Genomic DNA, 18478 nt, shown 5'->3' with positions numbered 1-18478 from the left:
CAACAACCCAAGCTTTTCCTAGATGGTCTCCCATTCAAGTACTTGCAGGGCCTGAACTTGCTGGTTAACAACAACACTCAGGTAGGCTGTGGCATTTAAATGATGCTCAGTTGGTACTAAGGGACCCAATGTATGGCAAGAAAAGATTCCCCACATTATTACATCACCACCGGCCTGAACCGTTAATATTAAGCAGGTTGGACCCATGCTCTCTTGTTTTTGATGACAAATTCGGATCTTACCTTACAAATGTCTCAACAAAACTATGCATGAGTATCTAATATACTGTAGTTCAAAATGTGCACATTCAGTCTGTCAAACTAACTGAATAAATACATGTATGTATCAATTTACCTAAGCGTTCACCAAAATCTGTTGAGTTAACTAAAATGAATGATTTGAATTAATGTAACTACTGGAAATGAATCAAGCTTTATGAACATATCAGCACAATATGACAGCTTGAGCCCAACCAGAAAGTGTTTAAGCTGGAATATCAGGAGAGACCTAAAATCTCTAGGTTTATGATTTTAAAATATTTAAAATGTAATCTGTCTCTCATCCTTTTATATAGTGCCTTACCAATCAAATAATCTATCTATCTATTATAAAGTGCCTTTCATATCTATCTATCTATCTATCTATCTATCTATCTATCTATCTATCTATCTATCTATCTATCTATCATATAGTGCCTTTCAGATATCTATCTGTCTATCTGTTGTGGCCCATAGATGGTGGTGAAGCGCCCCAAACTCCAGACAAAACCTCACAAGCACATGTCCCTGGTGCAAATACATCTTTTACTAAGCAAAATACCTTACAACAGCCTTCTTTGTAATAGCATCAAAACACAATTCTCTTTCTTCATCGTCACTCCTCCTTTGTCCTCTTCCACCCGACTCCAACTCCCCAGGTGAAGCGAGGCAGCCTCCTTTATGCCGGACCCGGGAGCATTTCCATTGCTGTCACATTGCACCCAGGAAGCTCTTGCAGGTCAGGGTGAAGCTCCCTGTGACAGGAGAGCCTGCCTTCCTGCAGCTCCCCCTAGCAGCACCTGACATTGCTGCCCACCAAAACTACAAGTCCCATGTAGCCCTACAGGTATCTTAGAGGATGCCGTCAGATGGAAGACACCACCCAGTTTACTGGAGATGCACATGGCCCCTGGAAGCTGTCTCCTCCTGTCCATCCATTATAACGGTACCACTAACTAACCTTTTCAGAGTGCTTGTCTACCCACATCCTTCCATTAAAAAGGCCTCCTGGCCAGGTAAGAGACCAACCATGCAAGCCAAACCACGACAGAAGCTGGCTATGAAGGAATATTTCGGACAAAATTAATTAAATAAATAAATAAATAAATGCGTAAATAAATAAAAGTACAGTGAAATGTGAGCATAAATAAATAAATGTGTCATGAAATGAGAGCCTAAATAAATAAATATGTCATGAAACGAGAGCATAAATAAATGAATGTGTTACGGAATATGTTTTTCGTTGCTTATTTATTTATTTATTTCATTTTGTCCGTAACATTCCTGCAAACCGTCATGAAATACGACTTGAAATGAAACTGTCACTTTCACTCGTCAAAGTTGAGAGGGTGGGCTCTAACACGCCCTCTAGTTACTGATTGGTGAATCGATAGCACAAGAATTAATTAGAAAAATGCTTACTACTGCCGATGAAATGGATTCTGCCGAAGATATTACGTATTTCAGAGAGAGAATTGAAGATTTATCGGAAGAAATTACAATGTTGGCGGCCTTTTAGAGTCCGATATAGATGAAACTATTTTGAAATTATCGAAGAACTAGTGGAACGGACTCTACTACACTCCAGTTCAGGTGGCGCAGCTCCCTCATAACCAGAGGGGACTGGGCGGTCTCATGGTCTGGAATCCCTACAGATTTTATTTTTTCTCCAGCCGTCTGGAGTTTTTGTTTTTCTGTCCCCTGGCCATTGAACCTTACTCTTATTCGATGTTAATGTTGATTTATTTTTTATAATTATGTCTTTCATTTTTCTATTCTTTAATATGTAAAGCACTTTGAGCTACTGTTTGTATGAAAATGTGCTATATAAATAAATGTTGTTGTTGTTGTTGTTGTCTATCCTTTGACATTCCAGTTGAGTCAATAGAACACCTTCTGTTATGCGGTTTTAAAGTACGACAGATTTCAGATCTATATGGTGCATCGGAGAAGACGATCACAAGGCGAATGAGCCAGTTTGATACACGGTAAGCTGCAACGTCTGTATTAGTTTAGGTACTTTGACTTGGAATGCCCAAAGCAGCTCCAACTAATATTTTGAACTGAGTGTTTGACCCTTGTTTTACGAGTATAAAGTCAGGTGCATGTTTGCAGCTACTTTTTCAAACAGCTCTACAGCTCTGATCAGTGCCAAATATTCGCCAGAATCCATTTCATCGGCAGTAGTAAGCATTTTTCTAATTAATTCTTGTTCTATGGATTCACCAATCAGTAACTAGAGGGCGTGTTAGAGCCCACCCTCTCAATTTTGACGAGTGAAAGTGACAGTTTTATTTCAAGTCGTATTTCATGACGGTTTCCAGGAATGTTACGGACAAAATGAAATAAATTAATAAGCAACGAAAAACATATTCCGTGACACATTTATTTATTTATGCTCTCATTTCATGATACATTTATTTACTAAGGCTTCATTTCATGATGCATTTATTTATTTATGTTCTCATTTCATGACAAATGTATTTATTAAGGCCTCATTTCATGATACATTTATTTATTTATGCTCACATTTCACAATACTTTTATTTATTTGCACATTTATTTATTTAATTTTGTCCGAAATAGTCCTCCATAGCTGGCAACCCATAATATGTCTATAGCGGATCTCAAAGAGTCACAGATATAGTTCTGAAACTAAGTTTATGTTGCTCATAAGAGAGACCAAATTATCTTAATATTAACATTGTAGACAGATGGCACATTCATTAATATTACTTCTGCATCTTTAACATTATACTTTTTGATCTGAAGGAAAAAAGTTCAAGTAATACTCACAGGTGAGCCGGGAAGTCCTCTCTCCCCCTTATCGCAAGCACATTTCTGATCCAGCGGGCACTTGAATAAAACAAAGTTTGGGTTAACTGTGAAAGGTTTCAGTTTAATGAAATCACAATACTTGAGATACAAATTTTATAATTAGTTTAGCCTGGAAAAAATAAAAAGAGGGCAAGGCCATGGCTGAATGCACCACAGCTATTAACCCTTCGTACAGCAGTGGCTCCGCCAGGCATCACAGCGGCAGTGGACCCCACGAACAGATGAGAAACTCGTCTGTCTGCTGTCTCGTATTTTATGTACCATAACAGAATAGAAAAAGAATAAACAGGGCAGGGATTGCTGCTGAACTTGTCACAGCTGTTAACCTTTCAAACAGTGGCATCTCCGTCAGGCAGCATGCTATCGGCTGTCAGAAAAGGGGCGAACAAAACTGTGCTGGAAGATCGGCGTTGAGTCGAATTAATGTAACATAGGCTGTGTAATTTAACATGGTGCAGCAGTAAGATCAGCCACAGTGGTCTGCAAATCACGACATACCTCCACCATAAAAGGTCCCATAATGTGACATCCACTTTAGAAGGAGACCTCATTCAAAACAATAGACAAAGTGTGAGTATTCAGAAGATGATTAAGGCAGCAATAGCAAAGGGACAGAATACCAAACTGGAAAACAAGGAGCTGAAGGCGCAAGACAAAAATGAACATCAAATGCAGAAAAGAGATTGAAACCAATTCATAAATCCTACTGCTAAGGCCCACTTGTTTGAAAGCTAGACATCACTAAGAATAACACAGAATTTTAAATCCACTGAGGGATGAGGCATTATCTAATTGGTGCCACATTAATATTGTCACTTCCTGTAATGCAACAGCACAACGATTACGGTTACACCATCAACTAACTAGGCATTGTGTTAAAATATAAAAAACATAAAGTAAAAAAACTTTTCCTTTCAAGATCAATCAGAAAACTTCAGAAATATTTTCTTCACATGTCAAAACCTCAAAATAGACCAAATAAAATAAACACATCAGACTAAATAATACGCAAATGAGTTCAAACACACGAAAAGCCTGCCCTCATTTTAGGTCTAGACACACTGGATTGGCCTCACCCCATGCAGCCTGGTCTCAAACTCAAAAGACAAAAATGGAACTTTCAAATGACAAAAGTTAAAAATTATCAGGACAGAGAAACCATGAACCACTGTTGCCAAGAAACAACAACAATAAAAAAATAAAATTCCTTTCATATTTTTACATTTTTTTTCCAGAAAATGGAATAAGAAAAAAGTCAAGGCAGGAAAAAACAAAAAAAGAAAAAAGCTAATGAATCCAAATTCAAAACAAATAAACATCAAAGTCAGTAAGTCCAAACAAAGCCAGAAATCACAAACAGGAATTCAGAAATCAAACACAATTGCTGAAGATCCAAAGCAACTGGAGCTTTGACTTACGTTAAGTTCTAGCTGTGGACCAACACCCCAGGCACTTAAACAGGTGGCCCCGCCTCCTTTGGCGCAGCACACGGGAGGCAGGGCAGATAAACCAAAGTGAAATATAGAAACGCAACAGAGCAGAAAATTGAAAAAGAATAAACAACACCACATTTAAAAATTAAAACAAATCACAAAATAACATAACATGAAAATAACAACAAAAAGTAAGAGTAAGCAAGGATCATACTTGAGCCAGGGATGTAAGCCTGGCTGAAATGTAACATCAAAGACAAGTTTAATTGCTGATAATTAAATATAGTTTATCAAATAGCATTACATTATTTTTCAGTAATGGAAACAAAAATAATGACACTCACCCCTTCCTCTGCAATTTCTGTCTGTAAAAATGAAAAGGAGAATGATTAATAAAATAATTTAAAAACACAATTCACATTTTAAGAATCAAAACAGACTGATACTGCTTAGTGTTAAAGTGCATTCCATGAGAAGTTTAATTACAGTAACTGAGAAGCAGATAGTTTTATGTAAAAATAGTTTTGTATTAGGTCACTAGAAAGGTGCACAGATCAAATAATTGTACTATTTAATAAAATACTGTAACTGAGAACAGGCAGGCTCAGCAAACAAATAAGACTTAGGATATATGGGGTCAAACACGAGTCCTAAGGGGACATCTGCAATACCACCCCAAGTTGAGAGATGGCGCTGTTGTTAATACCATCTCTCTTTTCACCCACAGCTCATTCGGATGCCTATTGGATGACAAGTGACCTCCAGCGAAGCTCCACTTCCTCTGGGAGAGCACTATAAAAACCAAGAAGCCACCAGAATTGGGGGTTCATTGTGGACCCGTGACTGACTCTGATTCAGAAGTGCTACTTTCTTTCAGCATATTTAGCACCCGTATGCGCATTTTCTTTTACAACCTTTTTGATTATCATCATTAGATAGATAGATAGACAGATAGATAGATAGATAGATAGATAGATAGATAGATAGATAGATAGATAGATAGATAGATAGATAGATAGATAGATAGATATGTGAAGGGCTTTATATGATAGATAGATAGATAGATAGATAGATAGATAGATAGATAGATAGATAGATAGATAGATAGATAGATAGACAGGAAAGGCACTATAAGATATATAGGTAGAACTTTATTCATCCCCAGAGTGACATTTGGCTTTTTACAGAAGCTTTTTAAATATGTGGTGGTACCTCAACTCTTTGTTTGACTCATCTTCTTTTGTTGTTACAATAGCTTTGTTCTTAGGCCTTCACTTTTACAAAGATATTTTAAAGTAATCTTGATGATTTTTTCACGATTGGAGGGCAGGTGAACTAAAGGTCCCACAGTAAGTCAGAAGTGATTGATAAACTGGTAACTGGTAGCAGTTTAAATCTAGCACTGGTACACCATTGCCTTGTGCCATAGCTGCAGACCTGCAGACTGCAGTGGTGTTTTTCACATGAAAAGTGTGGTGGGGCTGAGCAGAACTGGGAGAGAGATGTTGTCAAAAAAGACAGAGCCATGTAGACTGTGTGTGTATGGAAGAGAGAGCGGAAGTGACCGTGAGATAGCGAGATGAGCAAGTACTTAAAGAACAGAACTTAGGGGTCTGCTCCTCTGCTTAACTACATTGGTATGGCTATGTGATCATCTACAATCTCCTGCCTTGGTCAGGATAGTCTTTGATCACAAGCGAATGGTGTGAGGCACGTCCACACAGTCTTAACTGCAATGAACTGAGCACTTTGTGATCGACATTTGGCCAATATCACTCTGTTATAAAGAAAATGTATCTCAGCCAACACAGGGTGCAAGGCAGGAAACCAGGGTGCCAACCCACCACAGGACACACACACACACCCACACACCAAGGCCAATTGAGAATCGCCAGCCAACCTAACCTGCATGTCTTTGGACTGAGGGAGGAAACTGGAGCACCAGGAGGAAACTCACGCAGAGAACATGTTCCACCGTGCCGCCCTATATATATATATATATATATATATATATATATATAAATATATATTTAAAGTCACACACATGCGCATAGGAGACAATCAATGGGCTTAACTAAAGGTGGAACGATTTGTCACGGTGTTTGACGAAGTGCACTAATGTCTTTTTTTCCCCCATCTGCAGATCATCTGATAGGAAAACCATCTCAAGCCAACCAGCTTCCACCTCTGCCTCCAGACCACACCTTCTTACTGACCTCATTTCCGCCTGTTCCTGCTGGACCCTCTTCTTTCTTCTCACTGTCTGAAAAACTAGCCATCTGCCTTTCCCTATCAGTCCCGTTGTGGACCCATTCAATTGAGATTACTCTATATATAACCTTATATATACGGTGGCACAGTGGGTAGCGCTGCTGCCTCGCAGTTAGGAGAACCGGGTTTGCTTCCAAGGTCCTCCCTGCATGGAGTTTGCATGTTCTTCCCATGTCTGTGTAGGTTTCCTCTGGGTACTCCTGTTTCCTCCCACAGTCCAAAGACATGCAGGTTAAGTGCATTGGTGATTGTAAATTGTCCCTAGGGTGTGTGTGTGTGTGCCCTGCGGTGGGCTGGCGCCCTGCCCGGGGTTTGTTTCCTGTCTTGCACCCTCTGTTGGCTAGGATTGGCTCCTGTGACCCTGTTGTTAGGATATAGCGGGCTGGATAATGGATGGATGGAAGGATATATCATATTCTGTATGTTTATGTGATATGGGTCAGTGTGGCACACAGAGGCACCCTTTCTAGCTGTCCATAAAGGAAGTCTTATTTTCTGAACATCTGAATAATATAAATGACATCAGCTGTCATTCTTATCCAAGAATGACTTCTGGATTCCTACATGAAGATGTACAGTGGAATTTTATCAGCAAGAACCTCAATGTTTACAAGTGTAAGCATGGCTGAACATGTGCTTCTTTCGTTTTAAGTGCAACAAATGAAATATATTGAGTTCCAAAGCAATCCGAGACTGCTGTACTTTTTATCATGTCAGGATTCCTTTACGATGAATGCAATGTGAACTTAAATTTAAAGCTCACAAGGGGAACATTTCAAAGGAATGAGTACTGAACGCATGACTACAAAATGTTATTCCGATGAAGAATGTAGTGTTAAATTTCGATACTTTTGCAGAAGTCTGTATCTTTGTATAAAAATAATAAAAAACAAATCGCCTCATGGGCTCTGTCAAGGTATGTAGGACTGCAGGACTGACAAGGTAATGTAATCCCTGCAGTGCTGAGAAACCGCCCAGTGAGGGCATCTAGCTCGCCCCTTCTGGTCCCACCGCCACCAGACTCCCAGAAGGAGGTGTCATTTTCCAGTGAATTGTGCCACCAGTTGGACCTCCCAAAAGTGACTGTCAGAAGATAAGCTCTGATGCCTTTGTTTTTGTTTGTCTTTAGCATAATTTTCATTTATCTTGCTTTCTCATTAAACAGGACAACCCGGTTGGCACCCCAAATTATCAAATGCACTTCTGTCATTTTCTGTGCCTGGCCACAGTGTTTATAACATTGAATACCATAAGATATTCAGACTCACTTAATATAATTCAGTGTCACAGGTGAGGGGGAGCCCATACTGGCAACTGTGGCCGCAAAGCAAGAGTATGCATATTTAAGAAATACATTTAAATATTACTTAATCATCTTTAAATTTTTATTTTAAGGTAATGCATCATGATTAATAAATGACATTTCACATGAAAATGTATTAGAAGTAAAACAAATTAGCTTCATGAAAGCTACTCTCACTAAGTTGGCAATGGTAAAAATGTCTTAGATCTTGTCAGCTATATGGATGTAAATAAAAAAACCCAGCATTTTATATTGCCTTTTCAAAATAATACTGAGAAATGTGTACATATTTGGTTGCTATTTCTTCTGTATATATGCCCTCCCTGACTGCTGCACTCTAGGCCATGGCCTAGGTTGGCCTTAAGGGAAATCCGACCCTGTCTGTGGTACTGTCTTAAATTGGTTTCAGCCTGATTTAACAGGTGGAAAATTCTTTGTTAGCTGAGGAGATTGCAGCTCCTTGATATTGTGTACGGTGTGCCACAAGGATCAGTTCTTGGCCTGCTGTTATCTTTAATATCCAGGCTCCCATTTGGCCAGATTATAGCAAAACACGAGGTGAGCTACCACAGCTACTTAGATGACATGTAGCTCTATAGTACCTGCCGACCCTGACACTCTGGACTCTCTGATCCAACGTCTGAATTGTATTTTGGAATGGATGAACAGTAATTTCATCGAGCTAAAAATCTTAATTGTTGACAAAAATGGAAATAATGAAGGTCTGAGTAACAAACTCGATCCCTTAGAATTAAAAGTGAAGTCAGAAGTAAAGAATTTAGGCAGTAATCATGGACTCTGATCTACACTTTAAATGGCACATTAACCAGATTACTTGGACTGCATTTTTCATTTAAGAAACATTGTATAATGTAGACCCCTTTTAACATTCAACTAAACTGCTGTACTGCACTCCTAACTGGACTACCAAAGAATTGGTTGCAATTAGTTCAAAATGCAACAGCAAGAAATAGAAAATGTGAGCACATCACGTCAGTCTTAGCATAGTTACACTGGCTACCCTTGTCTTTTAAAATAGGGTTTGAAATACTAATTGACATCTATAAAAGGATAAGTGTCAGTGTGTTTGTCTGTGTGTTCATCCAGTTGTTATGTCTCTGGTTTTCCAAAAGATGGTGAATCATAAATATTTTTAGTTATAAAATGTATTGCATTTGTCTTTCCAACAGATGGTGCCTTACAAACATTTGTAGTAATGAAATGCATTGCATTTGCCCTTACAACATATGGCGTTTCACAAACATTAATTTTGCTTTTTTTGAATCCCATACCAACTGGCATATAACAGAGACACAATCATTGTATGTTGCACTGCAATACCCTGAAGTCTACCTTGATTATTTAATTTCCAACCTGTCTTCGATGGGTAACATAACTAGTAGTATATAAAGCCTTAAATAATCTGGAAGTGCAATCTCACAACAGTGACTTCCCGAGTGACTCTGAGCAAGTTATTTAACCTGTCAGAGTGGGGATATTGAAATACAGTCAAATGAAAAAGTTTTAGAAGTCCTCTTAATTCTTTGGATTTTTGTTTCTCATTGGCTGGACTTTCAAAGCAGCAACTTCCTTTTAATATCTGACATGCCTTATGGAAACAGTAGTATGTCAGCAGTGACATTAAGTTTATTGTATTAACAGAAAATGTGCAATATGCATCATAAAATTAGACGGATGCATAAATTTGGGCACCCCAACCGAGATATGACATCAATACTTAGTTGAGCCTCCTTTTGCAAATCTAACAGACACCTTTAGACGCTGTCCTCCTATAGCCTTTGATGAGTGTCTGGATTCTGGATGGAGGTATTTCTGACTATTCTTCCATACAAAATCTCTCCAGTTCAGTTCAATTTGATGGGTGCCGAGCATGGACAGCCTGCTTCAAATCATCCCATAGATTTTCGATGATATTCAAGTCAGGGGACTGTGACGGCCATTCCAGAACATTGTACTTCTCCCTCTGCATGAATGCCTTTGTAGATTTTGAACTGTGTTTTTAGTCATTGTCTTATTGGAATATCCAACCCCTGCGTAACTTCCACTTTGTGACTGATGCTTGAACATTATCCTGAAGAATTTGTTGATATTGGGTTGAAGTCATCTGACCCTCGACTTTAACAAGGGCCCCAGTCCCTGAACTGGCCACACAGCCCCACAGCATGATGGAACCTCCACCAAATTTGACAGGAGGTAGCAGGTGTTTTTCTTGGAATGTGGTGTTCTTCTTCCGCTATGCAAAGCACTTTTTGTTATGACCAAATAACTCAATTTTTGTCTCATCAGTCCAAAGCACTTTGTTCCAAAATGAATCTGGCTTGTCTAAATGAGCATTTGCATACAACAAGCGACTCTGTTTGTGGTGTGAGTGCAGAAAGGGCTTCTTTCTCATCACCCTGCCATACAGATGTTCTTTGTGCAAATTGCGCTGAATTGTAGAACGATGTACAGATACACCATCTGCAGCGAGATGTTCTTGCAGGTCTTTGGAGGTGATCTGTGGGTTGTCTGTAACCATTCTCACAATCCTGCATATGCCGCTCCTGTATTTTTCTTGGCCTGCCAGACCTGCTGGGTTTAACAGCAACTGTGCCTGTGGCCTTCCATTTCCTGATTCCAGTTGAATTGACAGTTTAAACCTCTGAGATTGTTTTTTGTGGCCTTCCCCTAAACCAGGAGACTTTGTTTTCAGATCTTTTGAGAGTTGCTTTGTGGATCCCATGCTGTCTGTCGCTCTTCAGAGGCGAGTCAAAGGGAAGCACAACTTGCAATTGACCACTTTAAATACCTTTTCTCATGATTGGACACACCGGTCTATGAAGTTCAAATTTTAACAAGCTCATCCAACCAATTTGGTGTTGCAAGTAATCAGCACTGAGCAGTGACAGCCATTCAAATCAGCACAATGACAAGGGGACCCACATTTTTGCACAGCCAGTTTTTCACATTTGATTTAATTTCATACAACTAAATACTGCTTCACTAAAACAATTTGTTCGGAAAACACTCCAGTACTCAGATGGTCCTAGGAAATGAAAGACATACCATTGTTATCTTTTTTGTTGAAAGGAGAGTCAATTATTATGCAGGGTGTGAGGGGTTCCCAAACTTTTTCATATGATTGTAGCTGTACTCTGTTTTGTCTGTGAAGCTCCTTTGAATGAGACTCACTCTAAAACTATATAAAAGTGTTTCTTCCTTTGAATATCCATCAAGTTATATACATATCTACTTTATTCAAATGCAAAAATAATTTTTTCAGTGTGTATCAGTTATCCCGGAACCTCCCTGCGTGGAGTTTGTATGTCCTCTATGTGTCTGTGTGGGTTTCCTCCGGGTGCTCCCACAGTCCAAAGACATGCAGGTTAGGTGAATTAGTGATTCTAAATTGGCTCTGGTGTGTGTATGTGTGATTGGAGCGTGCATGTGTGTGTGTGTTTGCCCTGCGATGGACTGGCACCTTGTCCAGGGTTTGTTCCTGCCTTGTGCCCTTTGCTAGCTGGGATAGGCTCCAGCATATGGAGGAATATTTCGGACAAAATGAAATAAATAAATAAATGCGTAAATAAATAAAAGTACTGTGAAATGTGAGCATAAATAAATAAATGTGTCATGAAATGACAGCCTTAATGAATAAATATGTCATGAAATGAGAGCATAAATAAATAAATGTGTCACGAAATATGTTTTTCGTTGCTTATTTATTTATTTCATTTTGTCCGTAACATTCCTGCAAACCGTCATGAAATACGGCTTGAAATAAAACTGTCACTTTCACTCGTCAAAGTTGAGAGGGTGGGCTCTAACACGCCCTCTAGTTACTGATTGGTGAATCGATAGCACAAGAATTAATTAGAAAAATGCTTACTACTGCCGATTAAATGGATTCTGCCGAAGATATTACGTATTTCAGAGAGAGAATTGAAGATTTATCGGAAGAAATTACTATGTTGGCGGCCCTTTTAGAACTGAGTATTTGACCCTTGTTTTACGAGAGAAAGTCAGTTGCATATTCGCAGCTACTTTTTCAAACAACTGTACAGCTCTGATCAGTGGTAAAGTTGTTCAGTTCAAAATATTAGGTGGAGCTGCTTTGGGCATTCCATGTCAAAGTACCTAAACTAATACAGCCGTTGCAGCTTACCGTATATCAAACTGGCTCATTCGTCTTGTGATCGTCTTCTCTGATACATCATACAGATCTGCAATCTGTTGTACTTTTAAACCGCATAACAGAAGGTGTTCTATTGACTCAGCTGGAATGTCAAAGGATGGACGTCCAGAGCAGGGAGCTGCGTCACCTGAACTGGAGTGTAGTAGAGTCCGTTCCACAAGTTCTTCGATAATTTCAAAAACAGTTTCATCTATATCGGAGTCTAAAAGGGCCGCCAACATTGTAATTTCTTCCGATAAATCTTCAGTTCTCTCTCTGAAATACGTAATATCTTCGGCAGAATCCATTTCATCGGCAGTAGTAAGCATTTTTCTAATTAATTCTTGTGCTATCGATTCACCAATCAGTAACTAGAGGGCGTGTTAGAGCCCACCCTCTCAACTTTGACGAGTGAAAGTGACAGTTTTATTTCAAGCCGTATTTCATGACGGTTTGCAGGAATGTTACGGACAAAATGAAATAAATAAATAAGCAACGAAAAACATATTTCGTGACACATTTATTTATTTATGCTCTCATTTCATGACATATTTATTTATTAAGGCTGTCATTTCATGACACATTTATTTATTTATGCTCACATTTCACAGTACTTTTATTTATTTATGCATTTATTTATTTATTTCATTTTGTCCGAAATATTCCTCCATACCAGCAGACCCCTGTGATTTATAGGAACTGACTGACTGAGTGTCTGTTTCAGATAATGAGTTGTGTATTCAGACTTCTCACAGTTCACATCAGTCGCAAGGAAGGACTGGGGAATATGGTTAAGTGGGTGCCGTGAATATTTTTATTTATTGTTTTAAATTTATAGTGATCATGAGTATTAACTTCAGCCTGTTTTAGACAGTTCAATATTTGATCAATTAGTCGTGATGACTTTAGCCTTTTGGTAATTAGGGTATTGATATTTCAATCTGAAAAACGGGATGACATTGGATAATAAGGCAGTGCGGGTTGTGCATTCTGTGATTGCGTTTTAATCTTAATTTTAGGTATTTTAAGAGGACAAAGAGGGGTGGAAGGGGCACAATTTTGGGGAGAGCCGTTGTGAACCAGACAAGCAAGTTTCCTTCTGTGTAAATCTGAAGCAGGGTGGATGAGTTGGTCCTCGAGAAGCAAGGAAAGCGGGTCTTTCTTTGAGAGCAGATGACGTCAGCATAAGCCGCAGCGCGATGACTCTACCGCCATGCAAGCTGAAAAGATGGGGCTTCATGTGCATGGAGCGGGGTTGCCAGGTCTGCAGTTTTCTCACCAATTGGGCTGTTCTACGGGGAAAAAAATGGGGTTTTGCGGGTGGAGGTTTTGTTGGCCACTTTTTTTAAAAAACAACATTATAATTTAATCTATTTTTCATCCATCTGGTACCCCGTCCCCTGCTATTTGAACTTGTATATATTCTTTACTGTTGTAAAATCCCAGAGGGGGACCCCTCCCCTGTTATATGATAATACATATCCATATCCATATCTCAAAGGCGACCCGTCCCCATTGGTCTTTGATGGTACATACCTAACCTTCTCACTCTGACGCTGCCATCCCATTGCTTTCTGGGGTGTCATTTGGTCTACCGTAAGTATTGGGCTGTTTTTTGGAAAAATGTACTAAATTTAAGCTGTCCTAGGTCTATACAATTTTTAAGAACCTGGCAACTCTGGCGTGGTGGCTCAAAGGCGAATCAGGGGGAATAAACGGGCACTTCTGCTGCGTCAAGTTTGATTTTTTTTTCTTTTATGGTTGTAGTGTATTGGATTGATGTTGGGAGTTCTAAACTCCTAATTAAACCAACAAACACCGACTCTCTCGATTAGTGATATAATTGAAGAAAGCTAAAACCTTTGTAGATCTGTCTCCATTACTCTGAGATGGACGCATGTTTGGTTTGTTGTGTGTATTTTTGTTTTATGAATTGATTTTTGTGGCACGTCTTTTTATTTTGGCAGCAGTGAATAGTTGAGTGGGAGACGCTTGAATGGGTTTAACTTTATAGAAATCACTAACCTGGTCTGTCTGGTTTAATGTTCTAATTCATGCATTTATCTCTAGTTGGATTGACTACTGCAATGCGGTGTTCACTGGATGTTCAAACTGTTCTTTATACAGCCTCTAATTAATTCAAACTGCTGCTACTGCAAGAATTATTACAAGAACAAGAAAGTACAAACACATCACTCCAGTTTTTAAATCCTTACACTGGTTCCCAGTTACAGTATGTTTACGTTTAAGTTTCAAAATCCTCCTTTTAACATATAAAGCCTTAAATGGCCAAGGTCTGGCTTACTTGTCTGAACTTACAGACCAGAGGGTACATTCAAATCTCAAGATGCCGGTCTGCTTATGATTCCAACGATTAATAAAGTAACAGTGGGAGGTCGAGCTTTTAGTTACAGGGCCCCTAAACTGTGGAATGGTCTTCCTGCCAGTATAAGAGATGCCCCTTCGGTCTCAGCCTTTAAATCCCGGCTGAAGACTCACAACTTCAGTTTAGCACACCCTGACTAGAGCTGCTGATTACCTGTACAGACTGATCTTCTGTTGTTAGTCATTAACACTAAAACATAAGTAACATGATAGTTAGAATTTGTTACTAAGCCTCACCTATTCTGTTTCTCTTGTTGGTACTCAAATGTGGCACTTGGTGCCACTGCCCACCTGCCAAGTTGTTTTGCCTGCCTAAGATAAAGTCATCTCTGACTGAGGATCACAGGAATCGTCGGGTAGAGGGGTTCTGTCATCAGATTGGCTGGCCCAGTACTATCTCAGCTGTGGAATGGCCAATAGGGGAGGCAGCTTCATGGCCGAGGTCTGCAGGACTCTGAACAAATCCAAATTGTTTTATGTGATATCATCTACTGTTGAATTCTATTGTATTGAGGATTACTTGTGTTCTGTTCTGTGTATTGCATTGTATTGACCCTCTTCTTTTTGACGCCCACTGCATACCCAACCTACCTGGACAGGGGCCTCTCCTTGAACTGCCTTTCCCGAGGTTTCTTCAATTTTTTCCCTACAAGGTATTTTTTTTTTGTTTTTCCTCGTCTTCTTAGTGTGAAGTCAAGCAAAATGACACCTTTTATTGGAAGGGGCCTGAGTTGCCCCGAAAGCTTGCATATTGTAATCTTTTTAGTCAGCCAATAAAAGGTGTCTGTCATTTTGCTTGACTTCCCACTACATTCATAATGGCTAACACCCTAGTACTACAGACATACTTAGAGAGTCAAGGCTGAGGGGCTGTCAAAAGGCAAGACCTGTTAAAGCCCATTGCGGCACTTCTTAGGTGATTTTGGGCTATACAAAAATAAATTGTATTGTATTGTATTTTACTGGGCATGTATTTATCTGTTTATTTTGAGATATATTTGATATATTTTGAGATATATACGAGGGACGTTCAAAAGGTTTCCACACTTTTTTTTTAACTCTATTTATTAAGAATTTCAAAAACAAGTGACATCACTTTTCTACATAGTCACCTTCCTTTGCGATGCAATTTTCCCAGCGTCATACCAACTTTTTAATCCCATCAGCAAAAAATGTTTTTGGTAGAGCGAGTAGCCACTGATGCACCACTGCTTTCACATCATCCTCAAATATAGCTGGACGTCCGAAGCACTCTGCATCCGTCACACTAGTACAGCCATTTTTGAACATATCAATCCACTCCTAGACGACTGCACGAGAGAGAATGTTATCCCCATACTGAACACACATGTGTTCCTGGTACAACTTCTGCCCACAAAAAGCGCATGACAGAACGCTATTCCTCTTTGGTGCAGTTTATAAGTTTGGCAGCCATCTTCACCACAGGGTGAAAACTCTTATACTAAACTACACGGGCAGCCGGCTTGCCAGACAGAATGAGTCACATGACACTCTCAGACTCGACCAATCACTACTCCTCCTGCCTTCACCGCTTCCAACAAAAAGATAAAAATGCGGAAACTTTTTGAAAGTCCCTTGTATTTTGATGTATTTAATTTTATTACTGTATTTATTCTGGTTTTATTGTTTTATTTTATTAATTTTATATTGTGATTGTTATTATTAATACATTCTGTAAGGTGTCCTTGTATGCCTTCAAAGGCACCTATAAACAAAACAAATTATTATTATTTGTAAGTCCAAATGTCCACATATGCACTGGCAGCACAAGGTGCCTGGTAGAAGTGCCTGGTGCTCCATGGCCATCTTTATTTGAGGACTTGTATTTTTTTCCCTGGTGTCATCTTTTTTCTAATACATTCGTATCTGATGCCTAATAAAGCGAATGAGTGTGTATTTTTAAATGTGTCTCATGTCTTTGGGACTTCACCACACCAGCACAGTCAGGTAGAACTTGGCCTTGAGTAGAGTCTCATCCTGGTGCCATTTTAATACCAGGTGGTGTAGTCGGGTATCCCCGGGGGTTAAGCGTATTGTTTTATGTTTGTCCTGTATTACATCATTTAACACATCCATTCCTTTGAGTTTTAATATTTTCAAGCACTTTTGTGCTATTTGTTTTAAACTCTAACACCTGCATACATCTTTTTTTTATTTAAAATAGCACACTTTCAAAAAGAATATTTGGTTTAGATGCTGCCTTTAAAGAAAAAGAAAGCAATCAGTCAGCACTCGCCTACAGGTATTTTCTTTGAGAGCAGGTTTAGGTGGAGCCTGGCTGCGTAACCCTGGTTTAAGGTTTAGATATGTGGGAAGAGTGCCAGAGACGCAAAAACAAGCATTTCTAGAGCGTGCTTTTTCATTTAAACCTTTTGTCAGGTATAATTATACTTACAATAAGGATATGCATGATATAATTTGAACAATTAAAACTGAATAACAGTAATCTAATTATGTTTACTGTATATTCAATTAGAAAGTCTAGTTCTACAAAACAGCTGTGCCTGTTAAGAATGTTACGTTTTATAATAAAACATTCGTCTCAGCTCCGCTGCTTTCCTCTTTACAGATGAGTTTGATCCTGTTGACAAGTAGAGAGGGGCTGCACAAAACGTCTGGGCAAAAAATCAATCAGAATCAGCGCTCTGTTATGTCTCTCCTGGTATATCAACATGCCGAGCAGAAGAAAACCTTAGAAATAGTTCATTTAGTTTATTTAATGTTTATTTAGTAAAGCCATACGCTTGGGCCATATAGGCCACACCGCCAAGACTGTCACCCCCTGCATCCCAGGATAAGTGACGGAGAATAAATGAAAAAGAGAATGGCTGAGCCATCCCAGCCTGATATATTGGGGTCACTGGCCATGTTGGAGAGTGCAGAGAGGCTGTGCAATAATCACTTTGGTCTACTAGGCTGCACTTTTTTCTGTCCTTTTTTTGTTAATAAAGGATTCAGTTACTGTTGACGTTTGCCATATTTTGCACTATTCTGTGCGTAAAGAGCTGCCACCTATTACACTCATTATTATCACATCAGATTGTCAGAATCAAGGTCTATTTAATTTAAAATATAGTTACAACTGTACAGGGAAAATTTCTAGAAATAATGGACTAAATGTATTTGATTAGTATGCTGTCATTTGTTTACTTACTTACTTATAAGCCTGATTATTTATTTATTTATTTAAAGATCAATCTGCTTATTATATAGTGCTTTTCATTGTTGTCTATCTATCTATCTATCTATCTATCTATCTTTCTATCTATCTATCTATCTATCTATCTATCTATCTATCTATCTATCTATCTATCTATCTATCTATCTATCTATCTATCTATCTATCTAGTAAATTGAATTGAACTGAATGACATCCTGACCCCTGAGGTTTTAGAAAGCAGATGGATGGATAAACACATGATGTTGAGGGTGACACCATAAGCAACAGCTCCAATTCATTTTGAAGGAATCATTTCAAGTTACACAGTACATTCGACATTTTAGGATAGATTTATAAAACACTGAAGAGTCCACCTCTTAACATGCCACTGGCATGTAACTGACAGCATCAGTATAAAACTACACTGAATTGTCTCTGAGGAGAACACCATGTCTTATGTCGAGGTGCCTGGTGCAAGAGAATACAGTCATTTAACAGGCCTTTGTAAATCTCAACAAGATCACAGACTGTGATATAAATTAGGTTGCGATTTAGAAAATCAGTATACTAATAACTTGGATACATTTTGAAAATTTATGTTCAGTAATCCATAATGACAAAGTGGTTCAGAAAGTT

The 18478-nt window shown here is 38.8% G+C and overlaps 1 protein-coding gene across 1 annotated transcript in view; it reads right to left on the bottom strand.

Annotated features, from left to right (window-relative positions):
- col28a2a (collagen, type XXVIII, alpha 2a) overlaps positions 1–18478 on the bottom strand; it is a 149586-nt gene that overhangs the window by 111452 nt on the left and 19656 nt on the right. The window contains exons 4-5 of the mRNA XM_039757571.1: positions 4873–4893; positions 3054–3113 (exon numbers count right to left, since the gene is read on the bottom strand). Coding sequence (XP_039613505.1) covers positions 3054–3113; positions 4873–4893 — 81 coding nt within the window. The remainder of the gene's footprint in view (positions 1–3053; positions 3114–4872; positions 4894–18478) is intronic.

Source organism: Polypterus senegalus, chromosome 6, assembly GCF_016835505.1.
Source record: "Polypterus senegalus isolate Bchr_013 chromosome 6, ASM1683550v1, whole genome shotgun sequence".
In the NCBI taxonomy this organism is placed as follows: domain Eukaryota; kingdom Metazoa; phylum Chordata; class Cladistia; order Polypteriformes; family Polypteridae; genus Polypterus; species Polypterus senegalus.
The sequence above is the reverse complement of the archived record's forward strand: the minus strand, read 5'-3'. Positions and strand labels throughout refer to the sequence as shown.